A 24,018-nucleotide genomic window follows, 5' to 3' on the forward strand; every position below is an offset into this window, starting at 1 on the left:
GCCTCTTTTTTTGCATTGTATGTGAAAATGTCCTCAAATTAAATGTTTTTGGAGACAGGTGCAACAGTATGCTGCAACAGTATGCTTTTGACCATCATTTGAATTATTGCCCACTCACTCTGGAATGGGTGATACTTGAAGTGACTGGTTTCTCTTTAAAAATGTCTAAAGGTAGTAGGAAACTTCTTATTATTATTTCAGCAGTGGGTAGAAAGTGTATATTACATCAGTGGATTTATGATCAGCCCCTACCCTTACTTTAATTAAGAATAATAAAATATTTGTGTTTAGGATAGATTGGTTGGAGACATCGCTATACAAAGAAACTCATGTTGAAAAGTTCTTCCTTATTTGGGAAAGCTTTATTAATAGTTTGCCGAGTTCTACATGACACGTTATCCATCAGTGTTTTCGGTATACTAGTTGGTATGAGACTTGAATTTTGCTAAAACTCACTCCAATTATATTGGAGGATCTGGATTGAATTGTAAGTTATGTTTGTTAATTGCAATGTCTCCAGACTTTGCATAATTTTATTTTCTGTATCATATGCTATGGGTTATTATTTATATGTATTGAATTTATTTATTTAGTGGTACATATGCTTTGTATTGTACTGTGCTATGATGTTACTCCAACAATACAAAAAGAAAAAAATATCGCTTTAACATAGTCCCTGGGATGCATTTTTATTCCTCATGACTTTATGCTTCCAAATTCTGTCTGTTTTTGTATATATTACAAATATTATTAAGATGCATAATATCTGTTAATGAACTCAACAATAACACTCATAGAAAATCGCAATGACTGATACTTGTGGCATGGTCGATAAGCACACTTCTAGGGATATATTTACTAAACTGCGGGTTTGAAAAAGTGGAGATTTGTCTATAGCAACCAATCAGATTCTAGCTTTCATTTATTTAGTACAATCTACAAAAAAAAGCTAGAATCTGTTTGGTTGCTATAGGCAACACCTCAACTTTTCCATTTTAGAAGTTTAAGTAAATCTACCCTACAATTAGAGATGCTCAGGCTCGGCTCCCTGAGAACCAAACACACCTGAACTTAGCAGATCCGAGTACCAAGCTGGCTCGTTACTTTTGCACGCCCTCGGATTTGAAAACGAGGCAAAACTTCATTGTTACGTTGTCGAATCTCGCAAGTTTTGGATTTTATAAGTACCGCCTTTCACGGAGATCCAGCGCCATTTCAAAGAGGGACACAGAAGGGGTAGCACTGTTCTTGGCAGTCTCTAGTGCAGTTAGACAGCATCTCCAGTGACATTCAGGAGAGCTCCATTGCTCATTGACATTGCTGAAATAGAAATAATAGGGCTGGTAGTCTTGGTTTAAATCTGCAGTCACATTGTACTGTGTTATCAAAATGGATTCACAGCAGTACACAGAAGACCAAAGCTTTATTGAGACAGAAACAAATATAAGGAAGGGAGCATAAATTAAGGCAAGCAGACATTCAACAAAGTTTCAAACCGTGAAGGGGGAATGGGTTGGAGGGTGTAAGGGAGGGGGGGACAGAAGCCCAAGGATTTTTTGAATAAACAGACACATAGGGAGAGAAGGAGAACAGGGAGACAGAAAATGAATCAGGACTGACTGGTGTTATAGTCTCTTGGATCGCTGTGATCAGCCTGCCACAGTCCTGGATGGTCATCTTCTCCATTTTCAAGATGAGGCAATTCCTGGCAAACCAAAGAGCGTCCTTAAAGCAGTTCATAAGGCGCCAGGCCTCCTGGATTGCCACAAAGGTGTGGGTCCCAGAAGATAATCCATAAAACACCAAATGGAATGAAAGGCAAGTTCTGGGCACACTGTAAGTTCATGTTCCAAGGCATCCAACAGTGCCTTTGCAGTGGGGCAGTCCCAAAAAATATGCTGTGCTGTTTCCCTTCTGATGATGCAGAAGGGGCAGTGGACAGTGCATGAATGTCCTGAGAGGCAGAACTCCCTGGATAGCCATCCATGCAATGTCTTTGTGTCTATTAGTCAGGCTCATAGAGGCCACATTCTCCCACACGTGTTTTGTTGTTGCAGCAGGGAGGCCTGGAACAGACTCCATAATGTATTTAGCTCTGATGAGCTTGTGGACAGTTTTTGACTTCCACAAGTCTGGTTTAAATCCCTCCGATGGTGCTCCCTCACAAATTATCCAACATCCAGGTAAAACTAAGGTATAGTCCAGTTGTAAGGAAGGAGCTGTCCCACTTCTCCCAACCAAGGGTCCTCCAAAGAGGCAGGAGCAAAAAGTGAGACATGGACTTCCCAGCAGAGCAAATGTTCTTTTCAATAAGAGTTCAGCAGATGCAGTTGCAGACAAAGAAGGCTCACAGCATTGTGGGGATATCTGGGATCCCTTTCCCACCTTTGAGAGGCTCCTTGTACATGACCGCCCGCTTCACTCTGTCCATCTATTAGCTGTAGTATTACCACAGTTATCCAAGGAACAGGTGGAGCGATGAAATGAACCATAACTGATTTCATGATTCATTTTCAGTTTCACTGTACCGACCATGTGCTCAGGGTGATGGCTATCTCCTTGTCATAATCTTCCAAAGCTTAGTCTGCAGGGGCCAGTAACACACTCATTTGTTTTTTCAGGTCTCTTAGCTGTTCTTTAAACTTTAACATGTATCGTCCTGCCTCAGGGCCTCCTCAGTATTATTCTTCTGAAGCGCAGTGTGTCTCTCGTGTACAAGCTCTCTTTAATGCGAGATTTCATCCGATGGGTCACGTTTTAACTTAAGTATGGCCTCCTCAACTGCGTCTATATATTGGTTTAAATCTCTGTTCAATGCAGCGTATTCCAACATGACAGATTCCATGTTGCCCACATGTTCCGTGTCACAGTCTTTCTGAAGCACATCTATTGCCACTCCAGTTGCAATATCCATTTCTGTGTCTATGTAAGTTTGACAGTTCTTCAGGAATGACAGGGAGGTATCCACAGAAGAGAAGGAGATTAAAGATGCAGCACGATCAGACAAGGTTTAATAATGTAGAGTTCATTGACAGCACTGTTAGGCTTAAGGCAGCTAAGCTATTGTTAGCTTGTTTTGTGGGGCCAAAACAAACCAAGCACATCAGCCACAAAAGTGTCACTGCTTGTCGCTTGAGTGCTTGATTTGTTAAACTGTACATGTCCTTTTCAATATCTTACATAAGGGTGTTTGGGAGGGCCCAAAGACAATTCTATCTTGCACCACTTTTCTTTTCTGCCACTGCTGTGTGGCAATGTTTCCTAGATGTGCTATGAACTGCTGTGAGTTTGTGCCATTTCTCTGTCGCTTACCATCCAGCCAGGTCGCTGCAGTCTTTGTCTGAAAGTGTATGAAAATAATATTGGGACCTGTGAGATGGTAAAAACTGACCCTCAAATGACTTGAAATTAGTGTTATTGAGGTTAATAATAATGTAGGGAAAATAAGAGCAAAATTATGTGATTTTAGCAAAAAAAATAGGGATTTTAGAAAAAAATAGGAATCCAAAACCAAAACACACAAGGGCAGTTTTGCCAAAACCAAAAACAAAGTTAATCCAGATCCAAAAACAAAAACAAAACAAGAACACGGGGGTCAGTGAACATCTCTTCCTACAATGTCCAGACAATTTGAATTTTTGCTGTATACTCTCAATCTTGATTTATGTGTATTCTTGTGTTAACAGAAAAATGCACATAGCAGATCTCATAAATTATTACTAAACACTGGACTTCTTAAAATTGTTTAGCATAATAACATCAGATAATATATGATCAGAAATACTTCAGTGCTGGAATACCAATTGCAGCAGATAGCAACTCCTAATACAGCTGCACACAAGCTGTAGGTATTACACCGACGCGTTTCAACTTTAAAAGTCTTTTTCAAGGTGATCACCTTGAAAAAGACTTTTAAAGTTGAAACGCGTCGGTGTAATACAGACTGGGGAGTTCTGATTGCCTGCTACATGTGTTTGGTGATTATAACATCGCGATCCCAACCGCTGAAGTCTTTTGTTGTACACTTGATTTCATTGAGCTTGTGACCCGCTCACCTTCTGGTACGGGCAATTGAATCCCGGTCAAATGGATTTTTAATATGTTTTATTAAACTGTGTTTTACGTACTACACAAGCATGTCTTTCTTCTTTTTTCTCTATATTACATTTATAATTATGTGGAGAGGTGAAGATTGAAAAGACGTCTAAACATCATCAGCTGCTGCTAATCCGAATACGGGAACCAGCTGTATCTTGGATGATTGACACTGAACTCTTTGGAGAAAACTGCTGTCTATCATCTTATACAAGTAACTGCAACATGAACATCAATTACTACTTGACTGTAAGTCTATTTCTTATAGCCCGCAACTTGAAAAATCTGATTTAAAGTGTGAAGAATACGACTACCATTTGAAGTCAGTAGTTGCTTAAATGCTCAGTCAAGTCTTCTGTATTTTATTTGATTCTTTATTATTTTGATGTATTTTTTGATTGTGAATCTGGAATAGCTTGTCATCTTTAGGATAATAGTTGTAAAATAGCAGATCTCTTCTCTCTGTATTTTTGGTTAACAGAAAACCCAGTAGCGCTGCAACGACTCCTTCTATACCATTATCTATTTAATCTACCTACAGCTTGTGTGCAGCTGTATTAGGAGTTGCTATCTGCTGCAATTGGTATTCCAGCGCTGAGTGTGGATCTAGATTTTGTCTAATATTTTGCACCAGTGGCCAGACTGATTTTCCTTGAAAATCATTATTCCTCTGCTAAGCCACTCTGTCAGTCTCTACATTGGTTACCTGTGTTTTTACAGAATCCAATACAAAATTCTTCTTCTACCGTACAAGGCCATCAACAAATCTGCACCAATATACATTTGCTCACTTGTCTCAAAATATCTCCCAACTCGACAACTCCTTTCTGCACAAGACAAGATCTGCATCTTTCATCCACTCTTTCGAACTTTACCCACTCTATGGAATTCCCTCTCTCACACAATAAGACTTTCCTCTATTCTACAAACTTTCAAGCGTTTTCTGAAAATCCAGCTCTTCAGGCAAGCTTATAATATTCCTAAACCACCCTCTTAACCTCACTAGGCTACTCTATTACCATCTGACCCCAGACCAACATTGCGCTATGACTGGATCACATAGCACACGAATAACTTATCCTTTGCAGTCTGACTGGTCCAATATGCAGTATGTAGATTTAACCTTATGCATCTGACTCCCATTGACCTATAGTTTGTATGCTTGTGGGCAGGGCCCTCTTACCTCTTTTGTCTGTTTAACCCAGTATTGTTTATTACTGTTTGTCCCCAATTGTAAAGGGCTATGGAATTTTCTGGCGCTATATAAATAATTGTTTATGATGAAGATTGATGATATTCAAAAAAAGCAATACAGCCCACCCTCCAATGTAAATCCAGCACTAGTGGTAATAGCATGGTCTGGTCATAGCTAATGTGGGGGGACAAACAGCACTAGGGTATGATACGCTCTGTTGGCTGCTGCAAGGGGTCCACCTGCTGTGCAGCACATGGTTTCCAAGGATAAAACAACCCCCTGCTGAGAGTATTGGACTCCTCCCAACACACTGCCTTGGGGGCCTGCAGCAGTGACAATTTATATATAGTATAGAAAAAGTGTAGGGATAACAGCGCTGCTCTAAAGATATGTAAAGCTGCCAGAGTGGGTCTGTGTGGGACGAATTCCAAACTCCCCAATATAGATCAATGTAAACATAATATTGACCCACGGCGCTATGAATCAAAATGTTAATAAACGGAAATACAGTAGGGCTATATGGCAAGGATGAATGCTAATAAATATAATAACAACAGGAGGCACTTTAAAAATAACCAGAAGGGTTTATTGAATATCCTATAACTCAACGGTAATGTTGGGATAAAGCTATAAAACAAAAAATAAAAAATATAGAATATATAATAAATAAAAAATAAAATAAAAAATAATAAATGAAAAATAATATAAAAAATAAAAAGTTAAAAAATGAAAAAATAAATAAAAATAAAAATATGAATGAGGTCAAAATGGATGAAAAAATGAAAATTCAAAATAAACATAAAAATAAAAATATAAACCATATAAACAAATCCAAAGTTTGTAAGACGAGGAGGAAAAATAACCTTCTAACCTCTGGCAGAATGGTCAGAAAAAAACAGCAGTCATGTATACTACTGAAAAACACAGTTCCAGCGATAAATATAAAAGATGAAGATTACCTCTGTAAAGATCTTATAGGAGGTTCAATAACAGTGTCAGAGTCCGTAAAGCCCTCCAAAGCTATGAACGGGGGCTCTCTCCTTCCGGAGACGGTGCACCGCCGACTGTAGCTGGATTTCTGGATTTCAGTGAGCTCACCTTCACTTCCTGTATGTTGGAACGCAAGCCTGCGTTCCAAGCGCCACACTTCCGGTATCGGACAGCCTGGATATGCCTCAGCGCTGTGTGATATGTAGATAAATAAAACAGGAGTAAAACCTATTCTGGTAGAGAGTAATAAAAACTAGTACCCAACGCGTTTCACCCCTCCATCTGGGGCTTCTTCAGGGAAAAAATAAAAATATAATGTGTGGATCCCAACATTACTGTTGAGTTATAGGATGTTCAATAAACCCTTCTGGTTATTTTTAAAGTGCCTCTTGTTGTTATTATATTTATTAGCATTCATCCTTGCCATATAGCCCTACTGTATTTCCGTTTATTAACATTTTGATTCATAGCGCCGTGGGTCAATATTATGTTTACAGTTTATATATTACTGGCCAGAGCAGTACCCCCTACTGCTCTGGGCAGTAATATACAATACTCCAAGGCAGAAGGCTTACTGCATGTACAGTATGGAATGGTTCCAGTGCCCAACTGCCTTCTGTAGGTTAGGATTAAATGAAATAAAAGTGGGTGACTGTGTGGACCAAATGTAAAGCTTTTGGCTATTTGTCCATGCAGTCACATCCCTCTCCACCAAGGAATGCTCTGACTCCTCACACAAGGCCAGGAATACAAGAAGCTATCGCTCTGGATAAAACAAACTCTGCAATTTGTTTGCAGCAACAATAACATTTAATAGACATGTTTATCTGCACAGATTTGTTAAGTAGAATAGGTAAGAGAAACCACTTCTGAAGAACTATGAATTGGTGCTCATTTATCAGTGTCAAGTCTACTCAATACCTTGTTGTTGAACAGTAGAAATGCTAATTACTATTAAACTAGACATAAAACAAATAATGGATATACACCAAATGTGTTATTTACTTTAGTCCGATAGGTTTAATACCTAAGCAACCCACATATCTTACCATATATCTTTCATGTCATTTTGTTTACTTTTGGATAGTAAGTTATTGTTCATTTTTTGCTATTATCCATATTATGCCCATCACAGTATGGTTCAAAATGTTGGTGTTTCCAGGAATAAATCATTTCCCATGATACAGATTTTTTTCACATAACTTCATATTCATAAGCTTCTGAAACATTATTAAATATGCATATAATTGTGAGTGTTCTAGTAGCTCTATTTGCGATGAAATCTGCTTTGCGTTCCTTTGGAAATACAATATTATGTGCACACTTTTTCTCTCCAATTATCAGTAAAAACAGTGAGGGAATAAATTTCATGTAAAATTGAGAGTTGTGTTCCTGTCAAAATCGCTATTTCCAAAATTAATAGGGATCAAACTCCCGATTGTTTGCCACTCTAGCTATACAAGTCTCAAATGTATGAAGCTGTGATTAAGCAAACTCTCTCGATTTTGCTTTAAAACACGCCAAATAGCACACGCTGCATTTTAGCAGCTTGTCCAGTAAACACATCACTGTTACACTGTCTGACTATACAGCTGGAGGTCCCGGCAGCTGTCAAAACTGATAAAAATAAATAAAAGTTAAAAAAAAAAAAAAAAGTGGGGTCCCCCCTCTATTCACTATTAACCCTGGTGCTGCCAGCCTACTGCTGGTTTTACGTGAAAATTGGGGAAAAATATTGCGTGGGCCCCCCCGATTTTCACATAACCAGCAGGTTAAACCGAGTGTAAAAAATTACTTTGACATTTGCACCTCCGACCACTAGAGGTCTCTGTATTTGCAAACGTGCCCTTAAATTTGCCCTTATCCAAGATGGCCAGTTTGGAATCAAGTAGAAACCATCTTGGATCCTGTTTCCTGTTTGGGCCTATAAATGGCACTTCCTGGTTCAGACATATGCTTGAGAAAGATACTGCTGAAAAGACATTATTGAAATTATGTCAGGGGAGACGCTCAGTTGTGGAATATACTGCAGATTTTTGAAAGATGGGTCCTTGACACTACTTGGAATTCTGAGGCGCAGCTGTCTGTCTACCGTAAGGGACTTTCTGAGACCATTAAAGATGAATTAGCCCGAGCATAGGCACCAACTGAACTTGAGCCTTTCATTAACCATTGCATTCCAATTGATGCTCGACTGATTGAGAGACGACAAGAAAGGAAGGCCTTAACCTGGACATAACCCAGTTATCGAGAACCCACAACTTCAAACTATTATGGGAATTCTGAAGTAAAATCCACTAAGCAATTTGTTGTCTGAACCTATGCAAGTAGACAGACTCCACAAACGTACTTCCAATGAGAGAAGAGAGCAACGACATCAAGAGAATTTGTGCCTTTATTGTGGCAAACCAGGACATTATGTCTCAAATTGTCCTTTAAGACCTCAGAAGGCAGTGGCTAGTTTAGCAGATGCAGACTTTTCAGATCAGGAGTCTGTGATTTCCGACATTCCTCAACATGTGAATGCAATTATTCCTTGTCTCTCCTCTCTAGCATCAACTGAGGAGAATAAGGGAAATAATAACTCACATTTCACAATTCCAATTCGATTCCAGATCGGTGCACACTGCATTTCCAGTACAGCAATGGTGGACTCTGGTGCGAATGGCAATTTTATGGACATTATGTTTGCAAAGAGAAAGAAGATTGAATTTAGAGAGAAACAGATACCAGTGTTAATGGAAACTGTGGATGGTTCTCCTTTGAACTCTGGTCCAGTTACTCATGAAACCGTACCCCTGGACCTCGTAATTGAGCCAAACCATCATGAGCCTCTGGCTTTCTTACTGATCTCTTCTCCTCGGTTTCCTATTATTCTGGGAATTCCTTGGTTGGCTGCAAATAATCCACCTATTAACTGGGAATCAAAGACTATTTCTTTTTCACAAGAAACATATGCTCCAGAGACTAAACCTGAATCCTCTGTTGAAGAGGTGAGCAAGTTATATAATTCCTCTCCTCATGTTTTGGACCAGCTACCTCCACAATATAAGGACTTTCTGATGTCTGTAGTAAAAGGAATGCTGACAAATTATCACCTCACAGAACCTGTGATTGTCCTGTGGATTTGTTACCTGGGGCTGCTATACCCTTTGGACGTATTTATCCATTAGCCGAGCCAGAGTTAAAGGTCCTCAAGAATTATGTGGACGAAAGTTTAGAAAAAGGTTTTATTCATCCTTCTACGTCTCCAGCAGGTGCACCTATTTTCTTTATGGAAAAAAAAGGATGGTTCATTACGACCATGTATTGATTATAGAGCGTTGAATAAACTGACAATCAAGAACCGCTATCCACTCCCACTTATTTCAGAATTACTGGAGAGGCTTCGCTCAGCAAGAATTTTCACTAAATTAGATCTACGAGGGGCATACAATTTAGTTTTCATACGATCTGGCAATGAATGGAAGACTGCCTTTCGATTTAAATATGGACATTTTGAACATCTGGTGATGCCCTTTGGACTGTGCAATGCTCCTGCTACATTCCAACATTTCATGAATGATGTTTTTTAAAGATCTAATTGACCAATTTGTTGTCATTTATCTCGATGACATACTAATTTTCTCAAATTCCCAAGAGGAGCATCAATAACAAGTTCGAACCATACTGGAATGTATTCGCAGACACTGTTTGTACATTAAGTTGGAGAAGTGTGAATTCCACCAAACACAGATTCAGTTCTTGGGCTATATCATCTCACCTCAAAGTTTGAGATAGCAAGGTCCAGGCTATAGTAGATTGGCCAGCTCCAAGAAATGTAAAAGAGGTACAGAGGTTCATAGGGTTTGACAACTTCTACAGAAGTTTCATTAAAGACTTTTCCAAGATTGTGACACCAATTACTCAATTAACCAAGAAGGGATCGTCTTTCCATTGGTCTCCAGAAGCTGAAGGGGCTTTTTCTCTGCTTAAGACAAAGTTTACTACAGATCCCATATTAATATATCCCAACCCAGAACTTCCTTTTATCCTTGAGGCAGATTCTTCAGATTCAGCAGTAGGGGCAATATTATCACAGAGAATAGGAGAGAAGATGTTATTACATCCATGCGCTTTTTTCTCTCGTCAAATGACTGTTTCAGAAAGAAATTATGATGTGGGAAATAAGGAACTATTAGCCATTGTGGCTGCAATTACTGAATTGAGACATTTGCTTGAAGGTGCTGCACATCAAATTACCGTGCTTACTAGAGATGGGTGGGCTCGGTTCCCCGAGATCCGAATTTCGCCTATCCGAGTACTGAGCCAAGCAGGCTCGGTACTCTCCCGCCCATTTGGAATTGAAATTGAGGGAAAATGACATTGTGACGTATTCGTATTTCTGAGCTCGGTTCTCGCGAAATTTGAAAAGCATAAATACCCGCCTCCTAAACAAGAAATCATGATTACCCTCATAATTAAAACTTGAGTTGTGTCTCCAGGTAACTCTCACAGCATGCTTTTTTCATTTTCTGTTTTTTGGGATGAGTTGACACCATCTCAGTACAGCTGCGTTATAGAGGTATTATATTGGAGGTTTTTTATTTATTTATTTGTTATCTTAGCGCCAGGTATATCTTTTTTTGTGTGTTGTCGCCCAGTTGACATTATGCCACAATAGTGCCCCCAAATCATACAGCAGTGCCCACAAATCATATTATGCCACAATAGTGCACCCAAATCATATTATGCCCCTGAGTGAACACATTACCACCACTAAATTATACCCCATTTTTCTGTATGGCATCCCTTCTCTCCCGCCCCCCCCCCCCCCCCCCGTTTTTCTGTGTGGCATCCTTCCCCTCCCCCCCCCCCCCCCCCCGTTTTTCTGTGTGGCATCCTTCCCCTCCCCCCCCCCCCCTGTTTTTCTGTGTGGCATCATCTCTCTTTCTCCCCCCTACCTTTTTCTGTGTAGCATCCACTCTCTTTCTCCCCCCCCCCACCTTTTTCTGTGTGGCATCCTTTTTCTCCCCCCCCCCCCTTTTAGTGTACTTACCTTCTCAGCTTATTTTCTCTTTTTGCTTCTGTCTTCTGCCTTCTTCTCTGTCCGCTCCTCTGACACCTTGCAGGACCTGATAGGCTGTCAGTGTCAGTGCTTTCAGAGTGCACTGACTGCCCAGGACCTGGCCCATCTGACCATCGGCCCTTCTGGCATTTGCCAGAAGTGCCAGATGGCCAGTCTGGCCCTGCTTGACTGTATCTAAATGTTATGTGCATGTTGCATGTACCTACATGCCTGCATACAGGTCCCTTGTGGTTGTGTGCTTTAACAGCTTTCAAATATTTTGTCTATGTCATCTACTATGTATGCCTCTGTAATACATTTGTAATGGGTTTTTTGGTTTTGACTTTTTAATTAATTTCATTAAATTGTGATGTTTCTTAAATTTCATATCATGCTTACTTTTATATGTTTTTGGACTATTTTACAGAAACTTGAGGAAGATAATAGATAATAGATCTTATGCTACTTGTACTGTGTCTATACTAATGTACAAGGAGCATAAACAATCTGGCACAGATTGCAGCAGAGGCAAGGAGGTGCAATGTTTCAAATGGGCTTTGCTTCAAATGTAAAGCTTAAAAGATATTGACAAAAAACAAGGAAACCATTTTTTCCCCACAAAATTGTGTATTACTGCAAACAAACAACAACTGAGAAACAAAATCACACGTGCAAATCCAAAAAACAAAGTTGTCTGTTTTTGGGCCAACATTAGAAGCAGTGTGACAATATCTGTGTCTTGAGTGGAATTTTACCTAGGCATCATTTTGTAATCTCTAAGTGAGCTTCTCTGAAAATACGGTGGCTAAGTGGTTAGCACTTCTGCCTTACAGCACTGGGGGCATGAGTTCAATTCCAGACCATGGTCTTATCTGTGAGGAGTTTGTATGTTCTCCCCGTGTTTGCGTGGGTTTCCTCCAGGTACTCAGGTTACCTTCCACACTCCAAAAACATACTAGTAGGTTAATTGGCTGCCAAAAAAAAAAATAAAAAAAAAATGACCCGTGTGTGTGTGTGTGTTAGGGAATTTAGACTGTAAGCCCGAATGGGGCAGGGGCTGATGTGGATGAGTTCTCTCTACAGCGCTGCGGAATTAGTGGCGCTATATAAATAAATGATGATGAAATACTCAGTAATCGTAAAGACCATGCCCAGATTATACAATAGGCTGGCTAGGTTGCAGTATAAGTGCAAATGATTTAGGAGTTTTATTTATTATTTAAATTGTCAAGTGCTAAGATTTGATTTGTATATTTTTGCTGGAAAACAGCTATTGATGTTTGTTGTACCAACTGATCATCTATGCAAGCCAATGTTGTATTCTTCAGGGGACTGAGGTCCAAAAGAGCTGGGGGACCACCTTCTGTTTGCCTGCCATGCCTGCGGTGGTCACAAAGTTTGACTGTGAGGCAACGCTTAAAGTTCTGCCACCTGTGTGAAGTGTTCAAAGATAAGAAACTTGCAAGACATACATATAAAGAGAAATGTATTGAGTCTAAAGGTCACATACTAATAACAGAAAGCTACCCAACTGTAATACTTAGTTTGAAGACTTAAGAAAAGGTGGCAAAGTAGGAATGATAAGGTACAGGTTTTTAAAGTTATTAAAGATGTTGGTCTACCATACCTTGGACAATGCTTTGAAGGTTTGTCAAATATACAAAGAACTGTACTAGGTATGCAAAGCACAATACAGTATAATAATTCTGAACTAAAAAAAAAATACTGTTCTTAAACTTCAGTCACTGTTCTTCTAATTGGAGCCACGGCATTGACCTGCAATGTGATTTCTTCCCATATCCTCAATTTTGCTGGGGTGAAGATCTGCCAATTGGTAGTGTGCAGCCTCTCCGCCACCAACTGTAACAGCACTTCTACCTCTCTTATATTGATCTTTGCCTGCCTCTACTTTGAGATTGAAGCGAAGCAGCCAGATCCTTGACTTGGCCCTTGTTCTGTGGCTCAACCATTAATCTAAACATAGGGAAAATGCAGTCATTTGTACCTTTTAAGTGCCTATAAACTTTTTCACATATGTCTTTGTACTCATCAATAGAACTCAATGGAGGGCAGACTGTACACCAATAGAGCTGGATGTGAATTTAGATTTACAAAGTATAGTATTCTAAACATAGGGAAAAGGCAGTCATTATTACATACTATTTAAGGGCCTATTAATTGTATATGCCTATTAACTAGTATGTGTCATGACAACTGTTATTAATTGTACAAGCTTGCATATGTTTTTTTTAATATCTAACCCAGGTCCTTATACAGTATTTGAGCATTAGAATAATGATGGTTCTGAATGGTTAAAAGGATGATATCATTTAATGGCATGAGAGTAGAGCACTGCCTCATTGCAAGATCCTTTCTTTGTAATGTATATGCAGAGCCGTAATGAGGGCGCAATGCTGAGGGGGCACCACACCAATTGCCCAGACCCAACCTCCCAGGTACCCAGGCGGTGCCACATGCAGCAGTGCACCTTTTGCCAGTGCCGCCATAAGGGGGGTACAGGGGGTACTCTTGTACCGGGCCTGGGCTAACCAGGGGGCCCGGTGGCACACACTTACCAGGGGGCCCGCTGTCCTTTCCTTCAGTCCCCGACATCTCCCCCGCTGTCTTCAGCCTGGCTGTCACCGTGACAACCAGGCAGCAGAATGCGATCGCAGGGGTTGAGCAATCATTCCCCTGCGATCATGTGGTTTTTTATTTTTATGAGTTTTGTTTTTACTCCAACCACAAGGGGACGACCCGATGGCCAACAGTGAAACAGTCCTGGAAGTAAATCACCAGGCTGCTTTTCACTGAGGGTGGGCCGCAGGGTCAGCAAAAGCAGGAGGGAGAGAAATCCCATGTAGCTCAACATCCTGGAGCTCAGATAGGCTACTCACAGCTCTTCTATTACCCAATGAGGAACGGACAACATCAGTGTGAGAGGTGACTTGACTCACATATAGGACTACAGAGCAGTTTTTAGTGTTTGTAGTGTGTGTCACAATTTGAATTGGGGCACTACTGTGTGGCATAATATCTGGGGGCACTACTGTGTGGCATATTATCATCTGAGGCGCTACTGTGTGGCATATTATCATCTGGGGGCACTACTGTGTGACATTTTATAATCTGGGGGCACTACTTGGTATAATATTATCTGGGGGCACTACTGTGTGGCATATTATTATCTGGGGGCACTACTGTGTGGCATATTATTTGTGGGCACTACTGTGTGTCATAATATTATCTGGGGACACTACTGTATTGCATATTATCACCTGGGGTGCACTACTTGGCATAATATTATCTGGGGACACTACTGTGTGGCATATTATCATCTAGAGGCAGTATTGTTTGGCATAATGTGTTCCGGGGGCACTTGTTTGGCGTAATGTGATTGATTTGGAGGCAGTATTGTTTGGTGTTATATGAACTGAAGGCACTATTGTTTGGTGTTATATGAACTGAAGGGACTGTTGTTTGGTGTTATATGAACTGGAGGCACTATTGTTTGGCGTTATATGAACTGGGGGCACTATTAGGCACCCTCCCCCTAGACGTTGCTGTACTCTCCCTTCCGGCAGCGAGCTGCGGCACAGAGTATCCCTCGGTGTCCCTGGGTGCACACCCTAATGAAGTGTTCTGCGCACTCCTATGGGTAAGTGACATGAACTGAACACTCTGAGAAAGTACTGAGCTAATCTCAGATCATCATTGGCAACAGAATTTCTTTGTGGAGTAAATCTGCTTGCCAGCCTACTGCGTCATCTTTCTATGTCTTAGTAGTATTTATGGATTTTATTCTTGTTATGAGACCATGTTACATGTTTATGATCTGATTCTACTGCAGAACAGTGGTACTCTCACATCTGACAGTGCAGCTGTCCTTGCAATATTCCAGCACTGGCATCTTTCTTTTATTTCTCTTCCTGGTCACTTTTAAGCAGGTACTGTAAGTAAATTCATTAGGTATTGAATGGATTATCCTGCAAATTTGGAAACTCACAGTTCCTTTCTGCAGAGCATTTACTTATTATTTTAACTCTTTATCATCATCATCATGTATTTATTTATATAGCGCCAACATATTCCATAGCGCTTTACAATTGGGGGCAAACACAGTAATAAACAAACTGGGTAAAACAAAGAGGTGAGAAGGCCCTGCTTGCAAGTTTACAATATATGGAAGGCCCTGTTTGCCAGCTTACAATATATGGAAGGACCTGCTCGCAAGCTTACAATATATGGTTTAAATATTATGAATATGTTGTACATCTGTATGGAACACCAGCATTTTATTCATGCATATCAGTCGCTGTGTAGATTATAATATAATTTATCTACCACATACTCGCACATGTAAGGAGCAATTTAGTCAGAATTCAATGCTTGATGGTATAGGAGGGGGAGAGAGACCTCTGAATGAATGACTTTCTTATAGATAGGAGGCTGACATGGCCTGTCTGTGCGGTGTGGCAAATGGCTTTTTGTTTACACAATATAGTCACACTCCTCTTACATGGCAGTTTTCAGTTCTACATTAATAAATACTTGGGGTGTAGCACAATACTTTATAACCTTTCTTTGTGTCTGCTTACTGTGACTCCGCCTACCACTGCATGTTCCGTTTCCCTCACCTGCCACTGATAACTGATGTGATTATGGATAATCGAGTTAATCTCGCCTACTTTTGTGTTGGACCAGCCCACTGTTTGGTCCCGCCCACGTGAGGCCACTTCCAGAATTTTTTCCAGGGCCACTCTAAGTTCCCAATCCACCCCTGAGTGATGGTGTGGTGTGACCTGATGTCACACTGATGTTCCCGCCGCCGCTGTAAGAATAAGGAGCAAGGAGCAGCAGCTGCAACATCTGGGTAAGTATATTTTAAAGATATTTTTTTTTTACTCTGAATTTTGTAGGAGATTAGGCTTCCAAGTATGATAGTGGGTTAAGCCGGCGGTTCCCAAACTGTGCGCCGCGGCTCCCTGTCACAGGGGTGCCGCGATCACCTAGAAAAAAAAAAGAAAATAGAAAACACAAACAAAAAAAAAAAAACAACTTACCCATCATCCAGCGCCGGATCCTCCTCCTCACTGACTGCCGGGGGCGTGACCTCATCATGACCGGCAGTCTCAGTGAGCAGCAGCAGAGAAGACGTCAGGGAAGAAGGTAAGTGAAGGGGGGCACTGAGAGACACGCTGAAGGGGACAGATAGACGCTGAAGGGGACAGATAGACGCTGAAGGGGACAGAGACGCTGAAGGGGACAGAGAGACGCTGAAGGGGGCAGAGAGACGCTGAAGGGGGCAGAGAGACGCTGAAGGGGGCAGAGAGACGCTGAAGTGGACAGAGAGACGCTGAAGGGGGCAGAGAGACGCTGAAGGGGGCAGAGAGACGCTGAAGGGGGCAGAGAGACGCTGAAGGGGCAGAGAGACGCTGAAGGGGGCAGAGAGACGCTGAAGGGGGCAGAGAGACGCTGAAGGGGGCAGAGAGACGCTGAAGGGGACAGAGAGAGGCTGAAGGGGGACAGAGAGACGCTGAAGGGAGACACAGAGAGGCTGAAGGGGGACAGAGAGAGGCTGAAGGGGGACACAGGCTGAAGGGGACAGAGAGGCGCTGAAGGGGACAGAGAGACACTGAAGGGGACAGAGAGACACTGAAGGGGACAGAGAGACAGGCTGAAGGAGGGGGACAGAGAGACAGGCTGAAGGAGGGGGACAGAGAGACATGCTGAAGGAGGGGGACAGAGACGCTGAAGGAGGGGGATAGAGAGACACTGAAGGAGGGGGACAGAGAGAGACACTGAAGGAGGGGGACAGAGAGAGACACTGAAGGAGGAGGGCAGAGAGACACTGAAGGAGGGGGACAGAGAGACACTGAAGGTGGAGGGCAGAGAGAGACGCTGAAGGAGGGGGACAGAGACACTGAAGAAGGGGGAAAGAGAGATGCTGAAGGAGGAGGGCAGAGAGACACTAAAGGAGGGGGATAGAGAGAGACGCTGAAGGAGGGGGACCGAGTGAGACGCTGAAGGGGGGTCAGAGTGAGGTGGCGAAGAGGGGGACACAGGGTGTGAGATGGCGAAGAGTGGGACACAGAGTGATATGATAAAGGGGCACAATGTGATGGTGAAGGGGTCTAAATACATCTTACGTCATTTTGACCCAACTACTTAAAAACCGGGACTACCCGGTAATTATTTTTGCTATGGGGTGCCTTGGAAAAATTATGGTGACCCTAAGGGTGCCTCGAGCTGAGAAAGTTTGGGAACCACTGGGTTAAGCTGTATTTCTTGTGGGGGCGTTCATCGGGGGGGCCCTGCCTGTTTCATTTGTACTGGGCCCCACGATTTCTGATGGCAGCCCTGCCTGTTGCACAGATAGAAGCAGCGCCTGGCTCCGGAACGCAATACAGGAAGTAAAACAATCATCACTTACTATAGGCTGAAAGACAGCTATGCAGCAGAATCCGCGTTACTGGCAAGGAGGTGTACACTGTGCACTGAGAGTGTGCAGCTACCAGGAGTAACAGATCTATGGGGAGCAGAAAACGTGGGCACAGTAAGTTCTATAACTGAACTTAATGTATAATAATACTCCAAACTATTGAATCAATTGAAGTCTTTATATCAAGAGTATAGATGTATGTATGTATGTATGTATGCATAAGCATTCTGTTCATGTATATTTTATGTGGGGGGGTATAGTTGGAGCTCCAAATTCATGTTTTTTTTGTATTATGTTAATTTTTGAATAAGTGATCATCTTGTGTTTTTGTTTTTTATTTAGTTATTTTTATATGTTCATATTGAAAAAAATATATTTATTTGATATATATTTGCAGCTTCTGGTTCTGCCCTCTGTATTGGATGAATTGTTTTTAATTATTACAATTGTTTGATGGGTCTTTAGAGTGCTGCCTATATCTATGTGCATAAATTATTCATATATTTGTGCCTACTGTATATAATCCATTTGCAACCTAATCAATAGCGTATGACAACGTGTATTCTTCTACTCATACAGGAGACTTGTCTAAGTATGCACTCATTATTAATTGTTGTTACCATTATTATTTGTTTGTATGCTAGCCAGGAAACAAGAAGACTATTGTCACATGTGCTGTGCCCACATAGATATAACTAGATATAACTAGAATGGTTAAACATAGTGTACCGTAGGTCATTTATAATACAAGGCACTGTACTATTACGTATTATGTACACTGTTGTACTATCCTATCAAGCGCAATGCGATATGTGCCACCACACAGGGTGCAAGGTTGGGATAGCATGATAGCTGCAGTGTGGGATTAATTTTCTTTGAAAGATGCTGGTCCTGGTTAATGGAGGCCGGCGCTTGCTATGGAGATTTATAAATGCTGGTCTTGTCCGGACCAGCCACCATATTGTACTGGTGTAGTAGTGTCTGATACAGCTGGTGGTTGGTCTGCAGTCCGCTCTCCACCCCCACTTGCACAGTAACAGTGAGGACATGTCAGTGGGTGATATATGGTGTCATGGAGTGGTAGTGGGTGGGGTATGGTGCAAAGAAGTGGTGGTGAGTGAGGGGTATTTTAGTGGGTGAGGTATGGTACTAAGGAGTGGTGGTGACTGAGGGTTATTTTATTGGGTGAGGTATGGTGATATGGAGTGGTGTTGAGTGAGGGGTATACTAGTGGGTGAGGTATGGTGCTAAGGAGTGGTGGTGATGACTGAGGGTTATTTTATTGGGTGAGGTATGGTGATATGGAGTGGTGGGGAGTTAGGGGTATATAAGTGGGTAAGGAATGGAGCCAAGGAGTAGTTGGAAGCATATTAGTGGGTAAGGTGTGGTAATAGGGAGTGGTGGTGAACAAGGGCTATTTCAGTGAGTGAGGAATAAAGTAGTGATAAGAGGGGTGAGTGAGGTTGAGTAGTACTGACAGCAATACTTACCCTGATTCCTTAGACAACTGATATACCAATAGAGCCGTAACTATGGCAGTGCCATGGCCAAAGATGCCTTTTATTGCCCCAACCACCATTGTGTGTGTGTGTGTGTGGGTCAGCGTTGTTTCTCGCCCAGAGTACTAAAATGCCTAGTTACATTTCAGTGTATATGTCTAGAGACACATACATATATAACAATTACATTTACCAGTGTTATGTGTTGCTATGCAGCGTAGCTGAATGTGGCTAATACAGCCTCCTGTAAAATGCTGAACAATACATTTTAAATTAGCACTTTAAAAACAGGCAACGTTGCCATAGAACTTTGCCTGGAAAGCAAAACACTCAGTGACTGGGTCAGTGACTAACAATGTTCACAGGGCCCTGGATACTCCTGACTACCATTAAAAGAAAATCGTTTTTTCCTCTTGACACAATATTCTGCTTTCACTTATTTCTCCAATATAATTTTTGCCAAAGTGCAGACTTTACAATGTGTTCTAAGGCAAGTAGATAAAAACAGATATTAATAAACATTAGAGAAGTGATAGTATATCTATAATATGCTGAATGACAACAAATTTTCACCTAAAATGATAATTTGGTGCCAAAGAAATATGCAAGTTCTCTTCCTATTAAGGTGTTTGGACTCAGATGAGTCATTAGGTAAGTTTTTTCCAAAGACTCAGGCTAACACCCAACACATACATTCTGGCCACATAAGAGCTGATCACTTTGCTAGGTCGGAGCGCTGAACGTCCAAATCACTTAATTTGTCTACAGATGTGTTTGAACAAAGTGGACAATATCCAGCCTTTCAGCACTTGTGTCAGTCCCTTATGGACCAAGCCTGTTACTGAAGTCTAGACACAACTGCATAAGCATAATGATAGTGGTCCTTTCCTTTTGTGGATGTCTAACAATTGTCCAATTGATTTTAACTGTATTATTATCGGGCATCTAGTTTTAATCTTGACTAGGTATTGATTTGATGTAAACATCGTTGAGATAGGGTAAAGTGGAGATGTAGAATTCTCAAACTCCATTATACTAACGAGGAAATCCCTAATCGACATTCACCAGATAGCTTTCTCACTTAACGGTTAGCAAAAACAACTATTAATAAAATCACCACAAACAATATGCTAACTTCAAACTACCCTATATGCTTGAACTTACTCCTGCCAACTACTAAAGTAGGTCAGAATGTCTGAAATACTTCAAACCCTTCTCATTTAGAAATTGTTTTTGCAATACACGTACATTCTGTTTACCAGGGCCCTATCTGTGTGAAGTTTGTATGTTCTCCCCGTGGGTTTCCTACAGGTGCTCCTTTTTTCTCCAACACTCCAAAAACATACTGGTAGGTTAATTGGTTTATTAAAAATTAAACACTTTTGGGTGCGTCCGTGTGGTAGGAAACATATATTGTAATATTCACTGGGGCAGGGAATTATGTGAATAACTTCTCTGTTAAGTGCTGCATAAAATGTAAGTGCTATATAAAAAAAATGTTAATAAATAAAAATAAAATGTTGATGTGTCATATCATCAATGCCCTACACAATAAATCTGACTGTTTGAGCAACTGCAAATGGGTTGAGGAGTTTTGAACAGGGATGGTTGCTGAGATGAGAAAATCTGAGCAAGGATTTAATAATCTGCCATACACACCCTGTACAGAAAACAGAAACGAGAACTGGAAATGGTATGATTCAAATGTCAAAAATTATAATTCTGCCTAATAGAGTGTCTAAATTAAATAAATACATCGAAAAATATATGTAGGCACAATGGTTGATATTTGTGCAATACAAGTATTTTATAAAATATAAACAAACAGATAATGGTGTAGATAAACAAAATGTGCTGTCATTTGAAGAGAAGCTTGAATGTTTGTTTCCAATTGCAAAACACTATGGAATTTGCTGGAGCTATATAAATAAATGTTGATGACCCTTACACCCCTCCTCCTCCAATGCCTGTTTCCGCTATTTGTTGCTTGCCCCAAGCTTATATAACATATAGGAGTCACAGAAGGGCTCCTGGGCCCAATAGCATTTGGTACAGCTAATGCTCCTATTGTTACATCACTCAATACCAGTGTTTTTCAAACCCAGTCCTCAGGACTCCTAACAGCGCAGGTTTTCCAGGTGACAAGGTAAATAATTAGTACCACCTGTGGATCTGTTACAATGTGTCAGTTAGCAATGAGTACACCTAAAGCGTGGCGATATGGAAAACATGCACTGTTAGGGGTCCTGAGACTCAATACAACTAGTTTGTAGTACAAAACATTAGTTTCACAGTATACTATTTATTTTTACTTTCTGATTTCCTCATAAGGACACATTATTAAAAGAAGTAATTTTTACTGTAAATATGTTCACCTTGGAAGACATGCAGATGCATATTTTCATAGAACATTGCAACAAATACCAAAAAGTAAATCTGGTAGCATTTCCAGAGAGGTGTCATTGCTGGCTGCTTGTAGCGGAGAACTGCAATGTTCAGCAACCTTTGTTGTTGCTAAATACTGGAGGTGGTTGTTGCAGGAGTTCTGACCATTCAGACTGCAGAATCAGGACTACCTTACCTTCTTGACAACCAGTTATAGGGGTGTATTCTATGAGTCTTTCAGTTACAAATCCGTGTGTGAATGGATTTGTCCCAAACTGTGCAACTACTGTTATGCCATAAATTATACATAAGCTTCTTATTCACTCAACAGGTGCAAGCACATTATGCAGAAGTAGTTAACTTGCCAGTCACACACAACTTCTTCTGAAAAGTAACCCTATCTTACCCTTTGAACAGATTACTTTATGCACTGAGCTCTATATGACATCATACTTGTAAATAGAGTAAAAAAAAAAATTCTCTACAGCCAACATATAAAGAACAAGCCAATTTTTTTTTTTTTGCCAAAGCCGGGTCTAATAAAATGGCTAGTTATTCTAAGTGTGTGCTGTACCTTATCTGTCACTGTATACACACACATTCATTCCTGTAATGTGTTAAAAGCTTATACGGGAAATTCTGTTTGCCAACTGTAACTTTTATTTGTGCTGGGTTTTCCACTGTTGATTTGAGAAAATAAAGATGTCAAGAAAACAAATACATTACAAGTTGTGAACACAAACATAATGGTAACATGACAATTAAAATATATAGGAAAGGGACAGAGGCTGTCTGAAGTGAGCAGTATTGTTACTTTGTTTCTGGAACAAATACACTGCTCAGTTACATATTATACTATTGTTCTATTGTAAGTGCTTATTCTGTATCATAGCATGATACAGTACATATTAAATAGCACTGATTTTATCTTAAAAGCTAAAATATCCATTTTACATCTCTAAACAGTGGGGGAAATGTGTTTTAAATTGTTTGATTTCACTGGTCACTTTTACCTTCCTGTAATGTTTGTTTTTCAAATTAATAAATGATCTTAAAATCTTTCTATTTTGCATTAAGGAAATCAAGATAGTTGTGCTAGCGATGCCTTTGTTAGTCAAGCTATTAATACATTCCCAGTAATTGTCTAGAGAAGATCTGTCTTTGTGCACAAAAAATATTAAGCAATATGTATTTTAGATTATTAACATGGAATGGTTAGTGATGTCTGCAATCTAAAAGAGCATTTGCCATTTTGCAACAAATGAGACTATATAAAATGACAAAATAGTTTTATTACAATTTCTTTTATCACCTTTAAATGACCTCGGATTAGCTTTCATGAGGGATTAAATGCCTAATTACCTGTAAATGTCAGGCTGCACAATACAGCTATATTATGCACTTAAGATCGTTGCAGATAACATAGGAGAGCTGCCTTACCTTGATCTCTGCTCACAGTGCCATGTGGATGCTTTCTCTCTGAAGCAGGAGTTGAACAGTCACCTCTACAGAGTTGTGTTTGCATTCATGTCTCTGTCTTATTGGAACTGTGTTGCTAGGTTACAATTTTCTTGACAACAACTGGACATCCCCCTCCTCCACACTCAGTGCCAATGGACTTGTAGTGTCACATAGGCACATTTCCTTCTTCCTCTCCTCTATGTTTAATAACTTTTATTGAAAATCATATCACCTCACATTTGCCTTGGTTACAGACAAAGGGGCACATTTATCAATCTTCTCAAAAAGTGAAAAATAGTTTTCAATCTTTATCGCATTGATAAGGATTGAACTATTACTTAAATTTATGAAAAACGGAACACAGAAACAGCAGTTCCGATAAACTGCCGTTTCTGTGATAAAAAAAAAACCATAGTTACCCCGCCTTTTCGGGATGCGCTGTCTCCAGATCTCCTCCAGGTCTTCTTCACTCCTCTTCATACATCAATTGCGCATGTGCAGTTCGAAGAACAGAGCGGAGATGTTTGTGCGCATGTGCAGTTCGAAGAACTGAACACAAGCTCCACCATGGTTGAATTATTGCAATTTAATTTATAAAGACGCAGTAGGAATGCCAAGATGATGATTAGTGGGAACATGGAGTATGGGGGGGTATCACAGACAATTGACCTAGGGCAAAAATGTAAATCTAATTGTGGTTTTATGCAATAGAATCGTATGTACCCATTATAAATGAAAAGGGGCCCAGTTTCTTTACAATATTTCATATTATATACTTTTCATGCAGCATATGTTTAAAGACTTGACAACCCAAAGTTTCTTTTCCTTATGTGCAATATGTGTAGATGCAGATATCACAATGTGCATACTTACCTGTCTGTGTGCTTTCCACCTCCTGAAAACC

General features: G+C 40.5%; 1 protein-coding gene and 1 long non-coding RNA gene across 4 annotated transcripts in view; one reads left to right on the top strand and one right to left on the bottom strand.

Moving 5' to 3' along the window:
- Positions 1-23,161, bottom strand: part of TBATA (thymus, brain and testes associated) — a 45,018-nt gene extending 21,857 nt beyond the window's left edge. For 2 of the 3 annotated variants that reach the window (XM_075215254.1, XM_075215253.1), the window contains exon 1: positions 1,189-1,314. In XM_075215254.1, coding sequence (XP_075071355.1) covers positions 1,189-1,214 — 26 coding nt within the window. In that variant the 5' untranslated portion in view covers positions 1,215-1,314. Of the gene's footprint in view, positions 1-1,188; positions 1,315-23,093 lie in introns of those variants that run through there. The other variant, XM_075215255.1, reaches the window with a different exon arrangement.
- Positions 1-24,018, top strand: part of LOC142160338 (uncharacterized) — a 480,167-nt gene that overhangs the window by 187,234 nt on the left and 268,915 nt on the right. The window lies entirely within an intron of this gene.

The sequence above is a fragment of the Mixophyes fleayi genome, chromosome 6 (genome assembly GCF_038048845.1).
Source record: "Mixophyes fleayi isolate aMixFle1 chromosome 6, aMixFle1.hap1, whole genome shotgun sequence".
Classification (NCBI taxonomy): Eukaryota; Metazoa; Chordata; class Amphibia; order Anura; family Limnodynastidae; genus Mixophyes; species Mixophyes fleayi.